The sequence below is a fragment of the Nicotiana tomentosiformis genome, chromosome 8 (assembly GCF_000390325.3).
Source record: "Nicotiana tomentosiformis chromosome 8, ASM39032v3, whole genome shotgun sequence".
In the NCBI taxonomy this organism is placed as follows: Eukaryota; Viridiplantae; Streptophyta; class Magnoliopsida; order Solanales; family Solanaceae; genus Nicotiana; species Nicotiana tomentosiformis.
This window is the reverse complement of record NC_090819.1, coordinates 126882935-126906513: the sequence shown is the minus strand read 5'-3', so window position 1 is coordinate 126906513 and position 23579 is coordinate 126882935. Positions and strand designations below refer to the sequence as shown.

The 23579-nt window shown below is 42.3% G+C and overlaps 1 protein-coding gene across 1 annotated transcript; it reads right to left on the bottom strand.

The window, feature by feature from the left end:
- Positions 1-15537: 15537 nt before the first annotated feature.
- Positions 15538-16158, bottom strand: LOC138898118 (uncharacterized). Its single transcript, XM_070184155.1, has 2 exons — positions 16011-16158; positions 15538-15836 (listed from the first exon to the last, which is right to left on the bottom strand). Exons 1-2 carry the CDS (start codon positions 16156-16158, stop codon positions 15538-15540), a joined length of 447 nt encoding a protein of 148 aa, XP_070040256.1.
- Between the last annotated feature and the right edge of the window lie 7421 nt (positions 16159-23579).

Below are 23579 nucleotides of genomic sequence, written 5' to 3'. Positions count from 1 at the left end.
AGAAGGTTGCCACGCCATCCATCGTTGAGACGAGTCACCCGGTTCACACAACAACTACCTTTGGAAAGAACCATGACATTAAGAAAATCAAAGGCTTATTATCTACTAGAATATAAAAAGAAGCTACTAACTCAAACTAAGAACTAACAAAGGAACAAAAATAAAGAAGATAATAAACAAAAACTACTGAATACACATAATGAGAGAATATAAACACAATAAGAAAGAAAAAGAAAATAATATCAAGTTATTACAGGCCAAATGTCTCAGAATGTACCAAACATGATCAATAAACTCCACCTTCCGAATAAAGATAAGCATTGTCCCCAATGCTTAACAATATAAGAAAAAAAGAGGGGAAAAATTGAAGAAAACTCCTTATGGCTCCTTGGATATTCTGTGTCCCCAGCAATGTTACCGCCCTCAGTCTCATCCAACTGAATCTTATCCTCCTCAACTCTAGGTGTGATGGGGTTGGTGAACATCCGACGCACTTCCTCGACAGCATCGACAGCAAAGTCTGGCTCCTCAGACTGGCCAGCCGGTGCCACCTGTGCTGATGGTGCTGTAGGATCTGGGCCTGAATAGTATGGGCCAATCAACATATCAAAGGGAATATCTCCGGTTGCATCAAGCTTGGTCACCTGTCTCCGAAGCTTGTCCACTGACTTCTTACTGGCATGGAACTTTCCCATCTTCTTTACTTCTTTTTCCAGCTCTTCGATCACTGACCTGTGTTGTGCTAAGGTAGCCATGATATTTTCTGGTTCTCTAGGATCTTCTTCAATGTCTCCTCAACTGTCGGGGGAAACCGAGGTGCTTGAGTAGTAGACTGTGCTGCAACAGTACTGGATAAGTCAGACAACTTTGTAGCTGCTATCTGCATCTAGTTATTGAGGCTTGCCAATGTATGAGAGACTCGCAACATAGAAATTAGGGTAGTAGGCATGGGCACCGGCTTCAAAGACGAAGTAGAAGCTGTGGCAGAAGCTGTAGAAGGGGTTGTGGATGATGGCAGAGGCATAACTGCGGCACTAGAGGAAGGATCGGCCGAAGTGGATGGAATATCAACTACCTCAGTAGTTATCATATCTCGCTCATCAGACTGGACTGCAGTGGTAGGATGCTGAGCTTTCTTCTTCGGATTCTTTGCATCCATCAGTGAATACCAAGTAAAAGGCTTCTTCGGCTTCACCTTTGTGTCATAATCCCTTGACTCTAAATTTTCATATGTGAGGTATTCTGTGATAGTGTTAGGATAGGGATATGATGAGTCATCTTGCCGAGCAATCACCGAAATGTTGACCGATATCACGGCCCCCACATTGATAAGGTACCCGACCATGATAGAAGCAACTAAGACTGCCCGAGGAATCAGAAGGTAAGTCTCATTCTGGCACGGGTCCAGTCTGCTGTAGACAAAGGTTTGCCACCCCTTTGCCTCAAAACTCAGAGTGCTCCTGTAGATAGGAACACTAGCGGCAATCCATGGTGATGGTGGCCTTACTGCTGCTAGAATCTCCGCTAACCACGGTCGGGCTACATCCCCCATTTCCAACTTCTATAGATATTCCTTTGGCTCAACATCTTCAAAACCCAAGTATGCGTTGAGTGTATGCTGATCAAATCTTACTTTTGAGGTTACACACTTTGGTTACCTTTGTCCCCTTTTTGATATGCGCCACATTGGCATAGAATTCCCGAAAAAGATACTCTTTAGCATCCACAACAATCTGGGTGAACCACATCTACCCCTTTCGTTCCTTGAATTGTCTCAACACTGCAGGGTTGTACCTCTCCAAATCTTTCAACTGAAATTATCGCTCTAGAGTAAGTGACCTCACTGGTCACCATGTAGGAAAGATGGTGAAGGCGGCTAAGCTAACAAAATGGTCCTCACAGAAGCATGACTAGCACTTTCCGAACCCTCAGAAGTGCTATGATATGAGGACGACTCGTCCCTGAGTTGATATCTCCCTGATGGCCTTGACTGTACGGCCGACTACTCTTGAACAGAGGCTGAGTTGCCCATTGATGCTTCCCTAGATGGGACATAAGAGCTAGTCTCGAAGAGATCTGCATCTCTCCCTCTAACGGATGTAGCTTTCTTTGTTATTGTCCTTTGTTGGCCGACGGGTAACGCAATCTTGCCTCGACCACTAGAAGGTTCACCCTCCCTTTAGAGGTATCGCCTCTGCCTTTAGATCGAACCATTATCTGTATCAAGCAGAAACGATTGTTAGTTGCAATTCAATGTTCAGTCAAACAAGGAGATATGCAAGTATACACCAAGAAACATAGTGAGGGTCACAATTTAATCATGCTTGCAGGATAAGGATCTGCGGTCCATACAATTTTCTTGCGGCCGCAGATGAGGCCTTGCACCGCACAATTGTCTTGCGGCTGCAAGAAGCGAAGTGTGATCTGCACAATTTCACTCACGTCCACAACTCAGAAGCCCAAAATATGCCAACTCTCTAATGACAGAGAATTAGCTGATGTGCGGCCGCAACATGATTTCTACGATCCACACAATTAGACATGCGGCCGCACATTTGAGTCATAATCTGATAACAGCAAAATGGCTGTTCTATGGCTGCAATGGGAATTCTGCGGTCTGCACATTTTACCTTGTGGTCGCAGATCCCTTCCTCACTAATGTTGCCCTAGAATCAACTTCTACAAACCGCACAATTTCAAGTGCGGCCATATAATTAAAAAAACTATGAACAATCCAGTATTTATATCTAGATTTTGCAATGTTTGTGCAAATTTTAACATGGTAACAGCATAAAGGCATGAAAATACGTTGACCCAGTCCCCATAGAGCATGTACTAGTTAACCCACTATAGATTTACCCCACATGAATGCACAATTGAATTCTATTGACAAATGGCCTAAAAATAATTAAAACTCTACAAATTAAAAGTAAAAGATTAGCAAGAAATTGAAGCATACTAGATGAATGAGTGTGATGAGTGACTGATCAAAGATGTTTTATGTGTATACAGACAAATTCACCAAGAAATTTCAAGAGATTACTGTATTTGTACTTAGAGAGGGAAAAAACGTAACAGTTTCCTCTAGCCTTCTATTTATACTACTTGGTTTTCTAAGGGAAGGAGGGGTGAGTGCGGCCGCATAATTTCATGTGCGGTCCGCACTCTGTTACCTGGTGACCTTAATTTGGCAACTCGTTTATGGTCCGCAAAATTTTGTATGCAGCCGTAGATTTCATGTTGCGGCCGCAGATTTCCTATTGCGGTCACACATTGACCATTTCTCTAACAGACTAAACTTCAGAGAGTTGACATTGTCCAACTTTCATTTGTGCGGTTCGCAAGGTAATTGTGCGGCCGCAGTGCACTTTTGCTGCATCAACTATAAATGTGCGGTCCGTACGATTCAACTGCGGTCCGTAATTTTTGTAACACTTCGCCAGATTTCTGTCCACAATTCCTATAAGTCACCCTCATCCCTGTAGCACACTTCAAATCAGGTTAGCACAAAAATAATACCTAACTACAAAAGAAAAAAGGGAAATAAACGTGGGTTGCCTCCCAAGAAGCGCCTGATTTAACGTCGCGGCATGACGCAGAATACCATCAATTGAAATGAGTGACCGCCACGACGTGGCTATCTCCAACTTTTCCCAAATAGTGCTTCACCGGTGACCATTGGCTTGGAATATTTCATTGTTTTTGTTCTTCAAGTCCAATACACCAAAAGGTGTCACCCCCAAAATTTCAAAAGGACCACTCCATTTAGACTTTAACTTCCCAGGAAACATCCTCAACCTTGAGTTAAGCAACAACACAAGATCCCACACCTTGAACTCTTTGTTCCAAATGTATTTGTCATGAAGATATTTCATCTTTTCTTTGTATAAGGATGAACTTGCATAAGCATGGTATTAGAACTCATCCAATTCATTCAAATATGCAACCCTCAAGTTAGCGGATACATCCCAATCAAGATTCAACTTCTTTAGAGCCCACATGGCTTTGTGTTCAAGTTCCAACGGAAGATGACAAGCTTTTACGAACAACAACCTGTATGGCGACATTTTGATAGGTGTTTTGTAAGCCATCCGATAAGCCTATAATGCATCATCAAGCTTCTTGGACCAATCCGTCCGGTTAACATTCACTATTTTAGACAAAATACTCTTTATCTCACGGTTGGAGACTTCCACTTGACTGCTAGCTTGTGGATGATAGGGAGTCATGATTTTATGAGTAACACCATACTTGATAAGTAAAGTGTTAAAATCCTTGTTGCAAAAATGTGATCCCCCATCGCTTATAATAGCCCGCGGAGTGCCAAACCTTGTGAAAATATTCTTTTTCAAGAACGCCACCACACTTCTCACCTCATTATTGGGTAGCGCAACGGCCTTAACCTATCTGGACACATAATCAACCGCGACCAAGATGTAAGTATTTTCACAAGAACTCACAAAAGGATCCATGAAGTTAATACCCCACACATCAAAAATATCAATTTACAAAATGGTAGTGAGAGGCATTTCATTTTTCTTTCAGATTCCACCAGCTCGTTGACATTTATCCCATCTTTTCACTAGCTCACTAGCATCCTTGTAAAGAGTGGGCCAATAAAAACTGCAACTTAGCACTTTGGCCGACGTTCTTGCTCCACCATGATGACCACCATATGGTGAAGAATGACAAGTCACAAGAATTTCACCTTGCTCTTCTTCCGGTACACATCTTCTAATCACCTCATCCGTACAAAGCCGAAAAAGGTATGGTTCATCCCAATAATAATCTTGACAATCCCTTTTGAGCTTCTTCCTTTATTTTGAAGAGAACTCATCCGGAATGATTCTACACACAAGGAAATTTTCTTGATCCGCGAACCATGGCATCTCTTTCATTGAAATAGCCAAGAGTTGCTCATCGGGGAAAAAGTCATTGATTTCAAGACCATCATGCAACCTCCCCTCCTTCTTCAAATGAGACAAGTGGTCCACCACTTGGTTTTCACTCTCTTTTCTATCTGGGATGTCAATATCAGACTCTTGCAACAAAAGCACCCATCTCATCAACCAATATTTGGAATTATTCTTGCTCATAAGATAACGAAGTGCCGCATGATCCATGTGGACAATGACCTTTGCACCTATCAAGTACGGACAAAACTTCTCAATTACAAACAAAATGGCAAGGAGCCTTTTCTCCGTAACGGTGTAGTTTACTTGGGCACTATTCATAGTCTTACTAGCATAGTATACCAGGTGAAAAATCTTGTTGATGCATTGCCCCAAAATAGCCCCAACCGTTATGTCATTCGCATCACACATAAGTTGTTAACTTGAACTTTAACAATTCAAAAGTTCTTATGTAATCATCATCGAAGTTAAACTTAGCATCTTTCTCAAGAAGCTTGCACAACATCTTCACCACCTTAGAGAAATCTTTGATTAAACGCCGGTAAAACCCCACATGGCCTAAGAAACTTTGCACACCCTTCACCGAAGATGGAGGTGGAAGTTTAGAAATCACCTCAATATTTGCCGTGTCAACTTAAATTCCATTCATTGAGATTTTGTGGCCAAGGACAATGCCTTCCTCGACCATGAAATGACACTTCTCCCAATTGAGCACCAAATTTATTTCTTTACATCTTGCTAACACTTTATCTAAATTTGCAAGACAATCATCAAAAGAATCTTCAACCACCGAGAAGTCATCCATGAAAACTTCAAGGTAGTCCTCCACCATGTCCGTAAAGATAGCCATCATACACCTTTGAAAAGTCGCCAGTGCATTACACAAACCAAATGGCATCCGCTTGAAGGAGAAAGTACCATAGGGACATGTAAAGGTTTTTTTATCTTGATCCTCCGGAGCACTAAGAATTTGGTTGTAGCCCAAATACCCATCAAGAAAGCAATAGACAGCACGACCGGTCAATCTATCAAGTATTTGGTCTAAGAAGGGAAGTAGAAAATAATCCTTCCTTGTGACTTTGTTGAGCTTGCGATAGTCCATACACACTCTCCAACTGATCACCGTTCTTGTAGGAATAAACTCATTCTTGTCATTGGTGACCACCGTCATGCCCCATTTCTTTGGAACACATTGAACTGGAGAAGTCCACGAACTATCGGAGATGGGGTAGACAACCCCGAAATCTAACCATTTGATAATCTCCTTTTTGACAACTTCTTACATCGCCTCATTGAGTCTTCTTTGATGTTCAATAGATGGTTTGGCGTCTTCCTCCAAGTTGATCTTATGCATGCAAAATGCAGGGCTTATCCCCCGAATATCCGCCAATGTCCACCTAATAGCCTTCTTCTTCTTTTGTAGCACCGCTAATGTTGAATCTACCTACACGTTAGTCAAACAAGAGAAAAGAATAACCGATAAAGTATAACAAGGGCCAAGAAATTCATACAAAAGATGTGGAGGTAATGGATTCAACTCCAAGGTAGGCGGCTCTTCAATGGAAGGCTTTGTAAGAGGAGTTGTCCTATTTTCAAGATCCAAAGATAATTTTCGGAGTGCATAATTGTACGACTCCATTCCTTGCAAAGAGTTCACACATTTGATAACTGGGGATTTTGACTACTTATTAGCACCTTTTGGCTTTTATTTTAGTCTAAAAGCATTGAATTATATTCCCGAAACTAATGAAATATGCTAAACTGCAGAAATATTGGAAGATGAACCCCCGACATGAAATCTAACTCAAAAAAGAGTAATCTGCACTCAAGGCGATAATAGGCACAGAAGCTCACAAAGTACGAACCGCAGAATTTCATCTGCGGCCGTAGATGTTGAAGGAAAGTCTAGCAAACTTTTGTGCAAAGTGCAGATAGTACATGAATTGTGCGACCGCAAAAACTGGGCTAGGAACAAAGTTCAGAGAATGTGCAAATTTCCAAGTTCTAAGTCCCTCAGAAGTGCGGACCGCACCAGAATTTTGCGGCCATAGAAGAAATGCCTTGCGGCCGCAGAAGTAAAAGTGCGAACCGCACAACCAAAGTGCGACCACAATTACAAATCTGCGGACCGCAAAAAGAATGCCTCGCAGTCGCAGATCAAATTTATGCGGTCGCAGACCTCCATGTCCTGACAAGTTGAATAAATCCGCGGACCACACATGGAATTGTGCGGCCGCAGAACCTCCTGAGGAGTATTTTTGTTCGAATTTGTCAGCTTTGTATAAATAGAAGAGTTTCACAAAATTAGGTCAACTTTTGACATTAGCAGCTACATTAGCCGTTTTTCTTTGCTTCTTTTAGTAGTTTTTCATACTTTGGGATATTTAACATAGATTTTATCATTTTGATTTTACTATATGAGTTTAATTAGCATTTCCTCTTCTACTTCTTCAATTTCAAGCATGAGGATTTTTACTAGGGTTGTGATCCAACCCTAGTGTGTAAACCTTATGGGTGTTTAACTTAATGCTTGTTTATGGTTGAGTGTTTATTATTTAGCCTTGTTCATGCATTAATTTATGGAATTAATGATTGTAAACATTAGTATATGCCTATTTGACTTAGTCTCTACTTGAGAAAGAGGGACTTAGTGTAGGACAACTCGGCTAACAAGAAATTGGGTCAACCGAGAGATTGAGAATCCCAATTAAAGGGTTCAACCTAGAGATAATAATAACCCGACTTGAGCTTTTATCAATGGTTTTGTGCAATACCCATTTGTACTTGAGAAAGCTAAATTGGGCAAAATCACTCTCTGACCGAGAGGTATTGAGTGGGTAATTGAGAGTTGATAGCTATAATACACCCCAATCAATAAAATAAACATTAAGGTTTATATCCCATTAGGCAAACACCTAGGTGATGGTCATAACCCTAGGCTTTTTACAAAACTTGAAAAACAACAAAAACAATTCTCTTAGTTTTACTTCTTAACTTTGCAATCTTAGTTTAACTTAGACATAAAATCAACCCCAATTACTGGAAGTATAAATTGAGGTAGTCCAAACTCACGTACTACAATATATACGCCTAACACCTATTCATAACTCCATGTAGAAATCGACCCCGACTCTTGTTGGGTACTACTATTGCAATCGACCGTTTCATAACCTTGAATTATGGTGTGAAATTAGATGAAATCAATTTTTGGTGTCATTGCTGGGGAGTTAAAAAATGGTGTGAACTATATATTTAGGTGTTTTTTTGAAATATCTTCTTTTCCTTCCTTGTTACTAACGTGTTGAAAAATTGTAGGTGCAATCATGGCAAACAATGAGATCGGAAATATAGCTTTGGGGGATGTGGATGTTGAGGATGATCATATGGATGAGGTCCCTCTTGAACCTCAAGCAAATAGACGAGGCCGAGTGCCTCATGACAATGTACCCGCTCCACCCCCACCTCCACCAAGAGCGGCTCCACACCGGGTGTTGCCAAATGAAGGGTATGCAAGTGCTATAGTCCATCCCCGTATTATGCTTTGAGGCTAAGGTTTTTTCCCTTCTCTCTATGGGGGAAAGATTTAGATTGGTTGGAACATTTTCCAAATCATTCCATTCATACTTGGGATAAACTAGTGTAGAAATTTATTTCTAAGTACTTCTCTCCCGGGCACATGGCTATTCTTCGGGTTGAAATTCTAGCATTCAAGAAAGAGCCCAATGAACCACTCACGGTTGAGGATGTTTCCCAAAAAGCAAAAATCTAAATGGAGTGGTCCCCTTGAAATTGTGGGTGTAACGCCTTTTGGTGCATTGGACTTGAAGAACAAAAACAATGAGGTTTTCTGAGTCAATGGTCACCGGTTAAAGCACTATTTGGGAAAGGTTGATGATGGCCACGTGGTGGCAGTTATTCATTTCAAATAATGGTAATCTGCGTCGTACTGCGACGTTAAATCATGCGCTTCTTGGGAGGCAACCCATGTTTCTTTTTCTTTTCTTTTCTTCTTATGTAGATAGGTATTATTTTGGTGCTCACTGGATTTGAAGTGTGTTGAAGGGATGAGTGTACTTTACAGGGACTGTGTCCAGAAAATTAGCTAAGTGTGCAAAGAAGTGCGGACCGCAAGTGTATTGTGCAGACCACATAATTTTGGTTGCTCCAGCAAAAGGTGAACTGCGGCCGCACAATTGCATTGTGAACCGCACAAATTGAAAGGGAAAAATGCCAACTCTCTGAAGTTGGTTTGTCAGAGAAATGGCCAAATTGCGGCCGCAAGTCAAAATCTGCGGTCCGCAACAAATTCTCTGGCCGCACAACAAATTCTGTAAACCACAAAACAAAAAGGCTTCTGAGCCCCAGGTAACAGAGTGCGGACCGCAATAGGAATTCTGTGGCCATACTTAACTCTCTGGACCTCAGTTAGAACCGTCTAGTATAAATAGAAGGCCTATGGTTACTGTCACGTTTTTTCCCTCTGTGAGCATTCACAAGTCTAAAACATTGAAATCGTCTAGTAAATCATCTGCCACACACACTCAATATCTGTGATCACTCATTTGCACTACTTCAAATCTGGTATGCCTCAATTACTTGTAGAATTTTTTAATTTTTAGTTTAATTTACAACTTGTTAGTTAGTTTTAGGCAAATTGTCAGTAGAATTCAATTATACAACCATGTGGGGTTAAAACTGTAGTGGATCAACTAGTACTTGCTATATGGGGAATGGGTAAATAGGTTTTCATGATTATGCACTACCACCATGTCAAATTTGCGCACAAATTGCAAACCCTAGAACTCTAATCGTAGTTATGTTGAAATTTGCGGCTGCACAAGAAATTGTGCGGTCCGCAGAAGTTGAAATTAGGGCACGTTAGTCAAGAATTATTCTGCGGCCGCAATAAAAAATATGTGGACCGCAGAAATCCCATCGCAGCCGTAGAACAACTAGTTCTCTGTTATCAGAGAGTTGTCAATTTAATGACTCACATGTGCGACATCAATGGAAAATGTGCGGACCGCAGAAAAGTGATTGCGACCGCAAAATAGCCCATTCTCTGTTATGAGAGAGTGGGCATATTGGTGGTATCTGAGCTGCGGTCGCAATGATAATTGTGCGGACCGTCATCCAATTCTACGGTCGCACTGACAATTGTGAAGATTTCAAATCCAATTCTACGACCGCAAGATTAAATTGTGCGATCCTTAATGCCCAGTCTGCGGCCGCATTGATAATTTTGCGGATCACACTCCCCTATCCTGCAAACATGTTTTACACTGTGTTGTTCACTGTCTCTCTGGTGTGTTCTTGTATGTTTGCACTTAAATTACAACTGACACCTACTTTTGCTTGGTACAGTAAATGGTTAGATCTCGAGGAAGAGGTGATACTTCAAAGGGGAGAGGTAAACCTTCCAGGGGTCGAGGCAAGAGTGATTTTCCCCTCGCCCTCCAAAATATAATCTCAAAGAAGGCTACAATCAGTCGAGGGAGAAATGCAGAGCCCTCTGAATCCAGTTCTTATGCCCCATCTGGGGAAGCATCGAAGGGCAACTCAGTTCAAGAGCTGCCGGTTGTCCAATCAAAGCCATCAGGAAGGTATCAACTCCGTGACGAGCCTTCCACATCACATAGCATCTTCGAGGGTTCGAAAAGTGCTAGCCAGGCTTCCGAGCCCTCCTCTACAGTTGATAATATCCAGATGATGGACGAGGGGGAGATACTACAGTTGACGTCCTTGAGCGATCGAAGAAGAAAGAGGTCTGAGAGGACCGGTTCTTCAGTCTGGCTTCCTTTACTAGCTTCCGTGGGTGGTGGCTGGTAGGTCTCTCACTCTTGAGCGACATTTCCAATTGAAAGATCTTGAACAATATAATTTGGTAGTCTTGAGACAGTTCCGACAGGGAAAGGGTTGGATGTGGTTCATCCAGAGCGTAGTGGATGCAAAGGAATACCTTGTCTGGGAGTTCTACGCTAATGTGGTGCACATCAAGAAAGGGACAAACGTAACGAAAGTGAGGAACCTGAAAGTGCGTTTTGACCAGCACACATTGAACACCTACTTAGGGTTTGATGATGTTGAGCTCGCATAATATTTGGAGAAGTTGGCAATGAGGGATGCAGCTCGCCCGTGGCTCGCTAATATTCTGGAACTCCTGGGCCACCACCACCATGGATTACAATAGGGGTGTCTATTCACAGACACACCCTAAGTTTTGAGGCGAAGGGGTGGCAGACCTTTGTATGTAGCTGACTCGACCCGTGTCAGAATTAGACAAATCTTCCTATCCCACAGGCAGTTCTAGTCACCTCCATCATGACCGGGTACCCGATCAATGTGGGTGCCATGATGTCGGCCATTATATTTGTCGTCGCCAGGCAAGCTGATACCTCCTACCCGTATCCCAACACCATTACTGAATATCTTACGGATGCACGGGTGGAGCCGGGAGATTTTGATATGAAGGTGCGGGCAAAGAAGCCCTTCTCATGGTATTCGTTGATAGATGCACACAACCCTAAGAAAAAGGGTTAGTCGACTACCACCATAGGTTAGTCTGATGAGCCATCGGTGGTAGCTGCACAGATAGTCGACATGCCATCTACGTCAGTAGAGCCTTTATCCATCGCAACACCTCCAGCCTCGGTGCCTCCAACATCCCCTATTACAGGTTCCACCTCAGCTTTGAAGCTGGTGCCAATGCCCACTAGTCCACTATCTGCGCTACGAGTCTCCCTGACACTGGCAAGCCTTAACAACTGGATGCAGATAGCTACTGCAAAGCTGTCTGACATATCCAGTAATGTTGCAGCACAATCCTCCATTCCAGCACCCTAGATTCCCCCCACAGTTGAAAAAACTCTGAAGAAGCTCTTGGAGAATCAGAACACAATCATGGCCACTTTGGTGCAGGATGGGTCAGTGATAGAAGAGCTGAGCAAGGAAGTGAAGAAGATGTAGAAGTCCCAGGCCTCCAAGAAGTCAGTAGACAAGCTCCGGAGATAGGTTACCAAGCTTGCAATAGTCGGAGACATTCCATTTGATATGTTGATTGACCAGCACCATCCAGGCCCAGATCCTACAACACATATAGCACCAGCTGGCCAGTCTTAGGAGCCAGACATTGCTGCTGACACTGCCGAGGCAGTACGTCAGATGTTCACCAACCCAGCCACTCCCGGTGTTGAGGATGATGAGATCCAGTTGGATGAGGCTAAGATCGGTGACACTGCTCTGGACACAGAGATGGACAAGGAGCCATAAGGAGTTTTCTTCACTCTTAACCTTCCTTTACTCTTATTTTTAAGCATTGGGGACAATGCTTATTCTTATTCGGGGGAAAGGGGGGGGGGTGGAGTTTATTTGATATATTATATCTTTTCCTCTCTCATTATGTATATATCTTCTTTCAATATGTATATTCGTTATGCTTTTGATAGTTTTTTGTTTGCTTTGTAGCTTTTTTACATGTGTCCTCTTATTAGCTAGTGTTTAACTAATTAGGTTCTTTTTGAATTAGTAGCTTCTTTTTGATTTAATACCTTTTTTTTTGTATTTTAGTAGATAATAAGCGTTTGGTTTTCTTAATGCCACGGTTATTTCCAAAGGTAGCTTTTGTGTGAACCGGTGACTCTTCCCAACGATGGATGACGTGACAACTTTCTTAAGGGACTGAGTCTGTTTTGGTGTTTAGGTAATAATACTAGTAGTAATGAATAATAAGACCTAATTAAGTCATGCTCGAAGAGTCAAACATGCTTCACTTGGTACTAACACACTTAGCTACATGCTTATGGTTAAAAACAAGGTTTATGGAAAGAAATAGCTCTAATTAATGACTTTGTGACTCTGGTATTGACTTAGGAAATCATTGAGTGGTTTAATCGAACCATAGTGATTTTCAATCATGAATATGGTCATTGTGGGCTCTCGACTCTATCCTCTTTAACAATCCAGTTGCATGAGAGGTGAGATGTTTTTGTTGCAAGTCCAAGTACCCGTGTGAATGGTCTAGAACTTGCCCCGAATGATTTTTAAGGTGAAATCTTAAGTTTTCCTTGGATTGAGAAGTGATTGTAGGCTTTCCTTGACCCACTTGAATTTTTCCATTGCCCACCAATGTTGTTATCCCTAGTCAACCAATTTGAGCATGGAGCCTTTCTCATTTGATAACTCTGTTACAAGCCTTTACCCGTTTTGTCGTGACCCTCTCTTGGCACCCGAGCTTTCCTTAACACTTTTGTGATATAATTGGATTAAAAAAAACGTAAGTTTGGGGGAGAGATGAGGAGCTTGAAAGAGGTATAAAGGCACAAAAAGAGAAAAGAAATGATGAGAAGGAAAGGCAAGAAAAGGGAAGAACAAAAAAAATGAAAAAGAAAGTGAATACGTGGAGGATTTGATGGGATGCGAAGAAAAGTATTGATACAAAGAATGGAGAAATCAAAGAGGGAGAAAATTAATGTCATGATCAAGAAAGAGTGATGTTAAGTCTCTCTAGTTCCCCAAGGAAAAGAAAGTACCTCAAAGAAGTGGCAAGGCATGAGCCGAGAAACAAAATAAAATAGAGTGCTTAAGGAAAGATGAATCCGCTCTACCATAATATATTCAACCTTAGTCCAAAATCCTTCATTACATTCCGAAAAAGCCCTACGTGATTTCAAGCCGAGTGAGCTTACATTTGTGGCGATCTACATGAGGGGCAAGCCTATGGTACTTAAAGTCGTACTTGCGACATTCTCTTGAGAGAGATGAGTGAACCTTTCGCAAATCTTTGTTCTAATTGAGTGCTAAAATTCTTAAGTGAGATAGGCAAACAGAGAGTAGAGGAGAAGTTTGGGATCCACAATGACCTACATGAAAGCGCAAGGTTCCTTGATGAATAAAGCCAACTCTTGATGTTCAAGTGTCACATTAGAACTATATGTGCATAAATGTTTAACTTGCAGCCTCGTTGATAATACATAAGTAGTGCGGGTAATTGTTGGTCCCAATTGATGTGTGAATGACGCACCTTTGATTGGCTAGAATGGCCCTTAACTTGTGGAGGTGGGAACTATTTTATTTGCTTGAGGACAAGCAAAAACTTAAGTTTGGGGGAGTTGATAAGTAGGGATTTTGACTACTTATTAGCACCTTTTGACTTTTGTTTTAGTCTAAAAGCATTGAATTATATTCCCAAAACTAATGAAATGTGCTAAACTGTAGGAATATTGGAAGATGGACTCCCGAGATGAAATCCAACTCAAAAAGGAGTAACCTACACTCAATGAAATAAAAGGCATAGAATCTCACAAAGTGCGGACCGCAAAATTTCATCTGTGGCCGCAGATGATGAAGGAAAGTCTAGCAGACTTTTGTGCAAAGTGCGGACCGCACATGAATTGTGTGGCCGCAAAAGCTGGGCTAGGAACAAATTTCAAAGAATGTGCAAATTCTCAAGTTCCAAGTCCCTCAGAAGCGTGGACCGCACAAGAATTGTGCGGCCGCGGAAGAAGTGCCTTGTGGCCGCAGAAGTAAAAGTGCGTACCGCAGAACCAAAGTGCGATCGCAGTTACAAATCTGCGGACCACAGAATGAATGCCTCGCGTCCACATATCAGAATTTTGCGGCCGCTGACCTCCAAGTCCTGACAAGTTGAAGAAATCTGCGGACCGCACATGGAATTGTGTGACCGCAGAACCTCTCAAGGGGCATTTTCTCCGAAATTGTCAGCTTTGTATAAATAGAAGAGTTTCACGAAATTAGGTAAATTTTTTGACATCAACAGCTACAGTAACCGTTTTTCTTTGCTTCTTTTAGTTTTTCATAATTTGGGATATATTAACATAGATGTTATCATTTTAATTTTACAATATGAGTTTAATTAGCATTTCTTCTTCTACTTCTTCAATTTCAAGTATGAGTAGCTATATATTTACTAGGGTTGTGACCCAACCCTAGTGTGTAAACCTTATGGGTGTTTAACTTAATGCTTGTTTATGGTTGGGTATTTATTATTTAGCCTTGTTCATGTATTAATTTGTGAAATTAATATTTGCAAATATTAGTCCATGCCTATTTAACTTAGTCTAGGGAAACTAGGCTAACAAGAAATTATGTCAATCGAGAGATTGAGAATCCCAATTAAAGGGTTCAACCTAGAGATAGTAATAACCGGACTTGAGCTTTTATCAACCATTTTGTGCAATACCCATTTGGACTTGAGAAAGTTAAATTGGGCAAAATCACTCTCTGACCGAGAGGTATTGAGTGGGTAATTGAGAGTTGATAGCTATAATACACCCCGATCAATAAAACAAGCAATAAGGTTTATATCCCATTAGGCAAACACCTAGGTGATGGTCATAACCCTAGGCTTTTTACAAAACTTGAAAAACAACAAAAACAATTCTCTTAGTTTTACTTCTTAACTTTGCAATCTTAGTTTAACTTAGACATAGAATCAACCCCAATTTGTGGAAGTGTAAATTGAGGTAGTCCAAACTCACGTACTACAATATATACACCTAACACCCATTCATAAATCCCTGCGGAAATCGATCCCGACTCTTGTTGCGTACTACTATTGCAATCGAACGTTTCATAACCTTGAATTGAGGTGTGAAATCGGACGAGATCAGTATTCCATGAAGCCATCCATCTCGTCATCATCAAAGTTGAGCAAGACGGCCTCCAACATATCACCAACATTGGTTGTGGTACTCGTATCATCAACAATAACCCCGATCACCAAGTCCACAAAAGAGCACACCTCGTTGCTATTTGGTTGCCGCATGGACTTACACACATGGAAAACCAATTGTTCATTACCCACCCGGAAGGTGAGTTCTCCGGTTTCAACATCACAAAGAGCCTTCCTCAAAGCAAGGAAAGGTCTTCCAAGAATAATCGGCACCTCATAATCAACTTCACAATCTAGAATGACAAAATCCGGCGGAAAAATAAATTTATCAACACTAACCAAGACGTTTTCAATCACTCAAAAAGGTCTCTTCATAGTACGGTTGGCCATTTACAATCTCATGGAGGTGGGTCTTGGTTGCCCAATTCATAAGGTCTTGAAAACCGAATATGGCATCAAATTGATACATGCTCCAAGATCACAAAGAGCTTTAGCAAACTCGGCATTTTCAATTGTACAAGGAATTGTGAAAGCACCGGGATCCTCTAACTTAGGATCCATTGAATGCACAATTGCACTCACTTTATGAGTGACTTTGATAGTTTCAAAATTCATTGACCGCTTCGTCGTCACGAGATCCTTCATAAACTTTGCATAACCGGGTACTTGTTCCTAAGCTTCAACTAATGGCACATTGATTGAGAGACTCTTCATAATTTTAATGAACTTCTTGAATTAATTCTCGCCATTTTGTTTTGAAAGTCTTTGAGGGTATGGAGGTGGAGGCTTAGGCAATGGTGCCTTAGCCGTTTGCACTACCGGCTCCGGTATGCCAATAATATGATCCCTAGATGGGTTCACCTCCTCTTAAGTCTCTGCCACACTATCATCAATATCAATCCAAAATTCATCATTTGATTGCAACACATTGTTCGGGACCTCTTCTTCTTGTACCACTTGCTCATCATCCACAAGTTGCTTTTGACTTGAGGTGGGTGCATTCCCACTTCTTCCACTTCTTGTAGTAACGGCCATAGCATGCCCCGTGTTGTTTCCACCCTTTGGGTTTACTACCGTGTCACTTGGTAGTGCCCCATTAGGACGAGAATTTAGAGCTTGGGAGATTTGCCCCATTTGAACTTCTAAGTTACGGATCGATGTGTTGTGTGAGGCAAGTTGGGCATCCGAATCGGCATTCTTTTCCATCATTTGCTTGAACATGTTCTCAATACGCCCCATCTCATTGTTTGAAGAACTTGGACCATGAGAAGGATAATGAGGCGGGTTGCTCGGTTGTTGATACATCGGGGGCCTTTGAAAACCCGACCCCCGATTGCCTTGATTATTGTTCCATCCACCTTGATTGTTACCCCCCCCAATTTCGTTGATTATTGCCACTCTAATTTCCATGATTTTTGTTGTTATTCCAATTCCCTTGATTGTTGCCACCACTCCAATTTCCTTGGTTGTTAGAATTCCAATTGCCTTGTTTGTTTTGAGGTCTCCATTGTTGTTAGTTTGGGCCTTGGAAGTTGTTTTGTTGCCCTTGAAAGTTGTTCACATATTGCACCTCCTCTTCTTGTTCATTATAAGAATCATCTTGATAAAAACCACCTCCCATGGTCATGCAACCTTTTGTGAAGGTAGATCATGTTGGGATCACCTTATGGAACATTAGCCCGAGATTGCCATGCCGATGATGTTTCCGCTATTTCATCTAAAATATCACATGCCTCCGCATAAGGCGTAGTCATGAAGTTTCCACCGGCAAGTTTATTTACTACACATTGGTTGGTTGTGTTAATCCCACGATAGAAAGTTTGTTGAATCATATTCTCCGTCATATCGTTGTTGGGACATTCCTTAACCATTATTCTATAGAGTTCCCATATCTCGTGTAGTGGTTCATTTGGCTCTTGCTTGAGTGCCAAAATATAATTCCAAAGTGTTTCCATGTGCCCCGGATAGAAGAACTTAGAAATAACTTTCCCGCCAACCCATCCAAAGTGTGAATGGATTGGTTCGGCAAACGTTCCAACTAATATAAAGCTTTCCTCCATAGATAGAAGGGAAAAAGCCATAGCCTCAATGCATCCTCGGAGACATTTGTTTGTTTACTCCCCCAACAAGTGTCCACAAACCCTTTCAAATGTTTGTATGCATTTTGACTTGGAGCACCGGTGAAGAAACCTCGTTGCTCTAGCAAAGTTAGCATCACATTGGTGATTTGAAAGTTGTCCGCCCTAATATGGGGAGGGACTATTGCACTAACATATCCTTAATTAGGTAACACCCGGTGTGGAGCCGCTCGTGGTGGAGGTGGGGGTGGAACGGGGACATTGTTATGAGGCACTCAACCTCTTCTATTGGCTTGAGGTTCAAGAAAAGCCTCATCAACTTCCTCATCCTTTATGTCTACATCCCCCAAAGGCATATTTCTGAGCTCATTGTTCGCCATGGTTGTAACTACGATCTCTCAAACAAGTTAGTAACACGGAAAGAAAAGAAGATATTCCAAAAACACACACAAATATATAGCTAACACCATTTTAAATCCCCGTCAACGGCGCCAAAAATTGATCACGTCCAAAGCACACCTCAAAAGAGATATGAAACGGCCGTATGCAATAATAAAACCCCAAGTAAGAGTCGGGGTTATATCCACAGGAAGGTAGGATGGGAGTTAGGGGTATATATTTCAAATGAGCAATTAGATTATCTAGATTGCACTTCCACAACAAGGATTTTTTTCTATTTCTAATATTAACCTAATGATTGCAAAATAAAGAAAGGAGACTAGTAATAATTGTTTTTAAGGTTTTTTCAAATGGATAAAAAGCCTAGGGTTATGACCATGACCTAGGTGTTTACCTAATGGGATAAAAACTTTAATGCTTGTTTTGTTGATTGGGGTGTATTATAGCTCTCAACTCTAAATTACCCACTCAATATCTCTCGGTCAGAGAGTAGTTTTGCTGAATTTGGCTTTCTCAAGACCAAATGTGTATCACCCAAAACAACTGATAAGAGCTTAAGTCGGGTTATTACTATCTCTAGGTTGAACCCTTTAATTAGGTTAATCAATCTCTCAATTGACCCAATTTCTTATTAGCTAAGTTATCCTAGACTAGGTCCCTCCTTCTCAAGTAGAGACTAAGTCAAATAGGCATGAATCAATATTTGCAACCATTAATTCTACAATTAAAGCATGAACTAAGCTAAATAATAAACACCCAATCATAAACAAGCACTAAATTAGATACCCATAAGGTTTACATACTAGGGTTGGGTCACAACTCTAGTAAAAGTCTAGCTACTCATAATGGGGTTTGAAGAAAATAAGGAAGAAAAACTAATTAAACTCATAATGGAAGCTTAAAATGATTAAATCTAATGTAAATACACCAAAGTAATGTAAACCTTCCTAAAGTAGTAAAGAAAATCGGCTACAACAACTTTAGAGGTTCAAACTTGACCTAATTTTGTGAAACTCGTCTATTTATACAAGGTTGAAAATCTAGGACAAAAATGCCCCTCGGGAGGTTCTGCGGCCGCACAATTTCATATGCGGTCCACAAATTTCTTCATCTGGTAGGAAATGGAGTTCTACGGCCGCACATTTCTGAAGTGCGACCGCAAGGAAATCTTCTGCAGTCCGCACAATTTAGGACTGCGGCCGCAAGGCAACTCTTTTGCGTCCACACAATTCTTGTGCTGTCCGCAATTCACAGAGGCTCCTGGACTTGGTCTTTTTCCATACTCTTTTATCTTCGACTCTTAACAGCTTTGCGGCCGCACAATTCATGTATGGCCCGCACTTTACGCAAAGTTCTGCTAAACTCTTCCTCTTGGTATGTGGCCGCAGATGGAATTCTGCGGTCCGCATTTTCTTCTGCGGCCGCAAAATTCTGTCTGCGGACCGCCCATTTGTGCTTCTGTGCCCTTTATTGCCTTGTGCTTCAAAATACTACTTTTTGAGTCGGATTTCATCTCGGGAGATCAAACTTCCATTATTCCTGCAATTTTACACAATTTCATTAGTTTTGGGAGCATAATTTAATGTTGTTAGACTAAAACAAAAGCTAAAAGGCACTAATAAGAAGTTAAAATCCCCACTTATCAAGGTCGTGATACATCTTTATAGCCCTTGGATGACTACAATACAGAGAATTGTGTGCCTCCTCTAGAATCTTCTCCCTCAAGACATCAATATTAGGAACACATAGGCGACCATGGAGCTACAGAACACCATCATCACTGATAATAACCTCTTTGGCACCACCCTGTAGTACTATCTCTCTAAGAACCAACAAGTGCAGATCGTCGAACTGACGAGCCTTGATCTGCTCGAATAATGAATACTAAGTGACGACGCATGCAAGAACTCGGGTGGGCTTTGAAATATCCAACCTCATAAGTCTGCTAGCCAAGGATTGAATGTCCCAAGCCAAAGGCCTCTGCTCTGCTGAAATGAATGCCAAACTACCCATACTCTCAGCCTTTCTACTCAAGGCATCCGCAACCACATTCGCCTTGCCCGGATGATAAAGGATGGTAATATCATAGTCCTTTAGTAACTCAAGCTACCTGCACTGCCTCAAGTTGAGGTCCCTCTCCTTGAACAAATGCTGCAAGCTGCGATGATCGGTGTACACCTCACCAGACACCCAATAAAGATAATTCCTCCATATCTTGAGAGCATGAACTATCGCGGCCAACTCCAAATCGTGTATGGTGTAGTTCATCTCGTGGGGCTTCAGATGACGTGAAGCATATGCAATAACTCACCCCTTCCTACATCAATACACAACCCAGGCCAATGCGTGAAGCATTGCAATACACAGTATACATCCCTGAACCGGAAGGCAACAGTAACACTGGTGCTGAAGTGAATGTGGTATTGAGCTTATAAAAGCTCGCCTCACAATCATCGAACCATCGGAACGGAGCATCCTTGGCCAATCTAGTCAAAGGTGCTACAGTAGATGAGAGGCCCTCCAGAAACCGGCGATAATAACCTGCTAACCCCAAGAAGCTCCTGATCTCGGTCGCTGTGGTAGGACAGGGCCAACTCCGAACTGCCTCGATCTTCCTGGGATCTACCTTAATACCCTCGCCTCTTACAACATGCCCCAAGAATTCCACAGAATCTAACCAGAACTCACAGTTGGAGAACTTAGCATATAGCTTCTATTCCTGCAAGGTTTGAAGCACCACCCTCAAATGCTGCTTGTGCTCCTCCATGCATTTCGAGTAGATCAATATGTCATCAATGAAGACAATGACAAACAAGTCAATATACAGTCTGAACACTCGGTTCATTAAATCCATAAATGCCACCAGGGCATTTGTCAAGCCGAAGGACATCACTAGAAACTCGTAGTGACCATATCTATTCCGGAAAGTCGTCTTCGGAACATCCGAATCACGAATCTTCAACTGATGATACCCCGATCTCAAGTCAATCTTAGAGAACACCCTGACACTCTGCAACTGGTCAAACAAATCATCAATACGCGACAACGGGTACTTGTTCTTAATGGTAAATTTGTTCAACTGGCGGTAGTCAATGCACATCCGCATAGTCCCATCTTTCTTCTTCACGAACAACACTGGTACACCCCAAGACGACACACTCGGCCTGACGAACCCCATTGCTAGCAACTCCTCAAGCTATTCTTTCAACTCCTTCAGCTCTTTTAGAGCCATGCAGTACAGTGGAATAGAGATAGACTGGGTACCTGGAGCCAAATCAATACAGAAATCGATATCACGATCTGGTGGCATGCCTGGTAGATCAAAAGAAAATACATCGGAGAACTCCAGAACCACGGGCACTGAATCAATCGCCGGAGTCTCTACAACCGTATCCCAAACATAAGCTAGATAAGTCAAATAACCCTTCTCGACTTTGTGTTGAGCCTTTATAAAATAGATGACCCGACTAGGTGCACTGATAGATGAACCCTTCCACACCAATCTAGGAAACGCTGGCATCGCCAAGGTAATAGTCTTGGCATGGCAATCAAGGATGACATGATATGGAGATAACCAGTCCATACCTAGGATGATCTCAAAGTTGGTCATATCGAGCAACAGAATATCCACTATAGACTCATAACCACATAAAGTCACGATATAGGACTTATATATCCGATCGACACCAACAGAATCGCCCACTGGTGAGGACACATATACATGAGTACCCAAGTACTCGCGAGGAACACCCAAAAAATGAGCAAACAGAGATGAAACATATGAATACGTAGACCCTGGATTAAATAGTACTGAAGCACCCTTATCGCAAATAGAAATAATACTTATGATCACGGCATATGAGGCTACTACATCTAGTCTGGCTGGAAAAGCATAGAACCTAGCTGGAGCGCCACCTGGTTGGCCTCTACCTCTAAGACGGCCCCTACCCACCTGCCCTTTGCCTCTGGGCGGCCATACATTTGGTGTGACGGCTCGTGATATAATCATAGGCTGATGACCTTGCTGTACTGCCTTACCCCAAAGCCTGGGGAAGAATCTCCTCACATGACCAAGATATCCGCACTCAAAACAGCATCTCGGTTCGGAAAATGACTGACCCTTAGTCTGACTCTGGGGACCCAAACTCCCACAGAAGGAACCCTGAATAGCTGGTGGATAGTAGGATCTCTCTCGAATGGTGCTGAAATAGGGCCCCACCGGAGCATCCCGAGAAGGCGACGGTGCTGGATATGTGGGCCTTCTAGACTGATCTCTCACAAACTAACCCCTGCCCCCAAACGGAGCACCACTGAACCCTCCAGAATATCGAAAGCGTTTGTGCCTCGACGTCTACTCTCGGCCTCGCTGACGAATGCCCTCTATCTTCTGAGCTATATCCACAACCAACTCATAAGAAGTCCCCATCTAAACCTATCGGTCCATAGTGGCATGGATACCAGAGTGCAAACCCGCAACAAACCTCCGCACTCTCTCAGCATCGGTGGGGAGTATCATAAGTGCATGGCAAGACAACTCAGAGAATCTCGCCTCATAGTCGGTCACCAACATCTGGCCCTGCTGGAGCTGCTCAAACAGAAATTGCAATTCTTCCCTTTGCGAGGGTGGAATATATATATCCAGAAAGAGGCGTGTGAATTGGTCCCAAGTGAAAGGAGGAGAACATTCTGGCCTGTCGAGAAGATAGGACTACCACCATCTACAAGCCCTGCCCTCAAGATGAAAGGTTGTAAAATCCACCTTGTGGGACTCCAATATCCTCATGTTGTGCAGTCTGTCCCTACAACGATTAATAAAGTAGGGGTTCCTCATGTTGCTCACCTCCAAAGACAGAAGGATGTAGCCTGATCCATCTATCCAATAGCTTCTGCGGCTCGCCGGCCGCAGCTCGTCTAGGCTCAGGTATAGCTATTGTAACTGTCTGAGCTCTGCATACAGGTAGTGCGTCTGGTTGCTGATATACGACAGTTGCATACCCTTGAGCCTGAGCGGTAGGGGTGAGTTCTCCCTCTCCCGCCTGAGATGTGGCTGGGTTAGCTGGAAATAAACCAGCCTATATCAAAGAATTCATGAACCGCAACATACAACCCATGACCTCCTAGAATCCTGGTGCGGACATGAAATCCACTAGGGCTGACTCCGCTGCACGCACCTCGCCCTGCTCCTCAATAACAGGATCCTCCATTGAATTTAGACACCTAGCTATATACTCAACAATGTCCTTTTTCATTCATCGCCACCAATAATACTGTCTCAGGTCACGATACATCTTCGTAGCACCTGGATGAATAGAATACCGAGAACTATGTGCCTCCCCTAGGATCTTTTTCCTCAGTCCATCCACATTAGGGACACACAGACGATCCTGGAGTCACAGAACACCATCCGCTCCAATAGTAATTTCCTTGGCACCACCCCGTAGTACCGTTTCTTGAAGAACCATTAAGTGTGGATCATTATACTGGCGAGCCTTGATCCGCTCATATAGTGAATACTGAGCTACAACACATGCAAGAACTCGGCTGGGCTCTTAAATATCC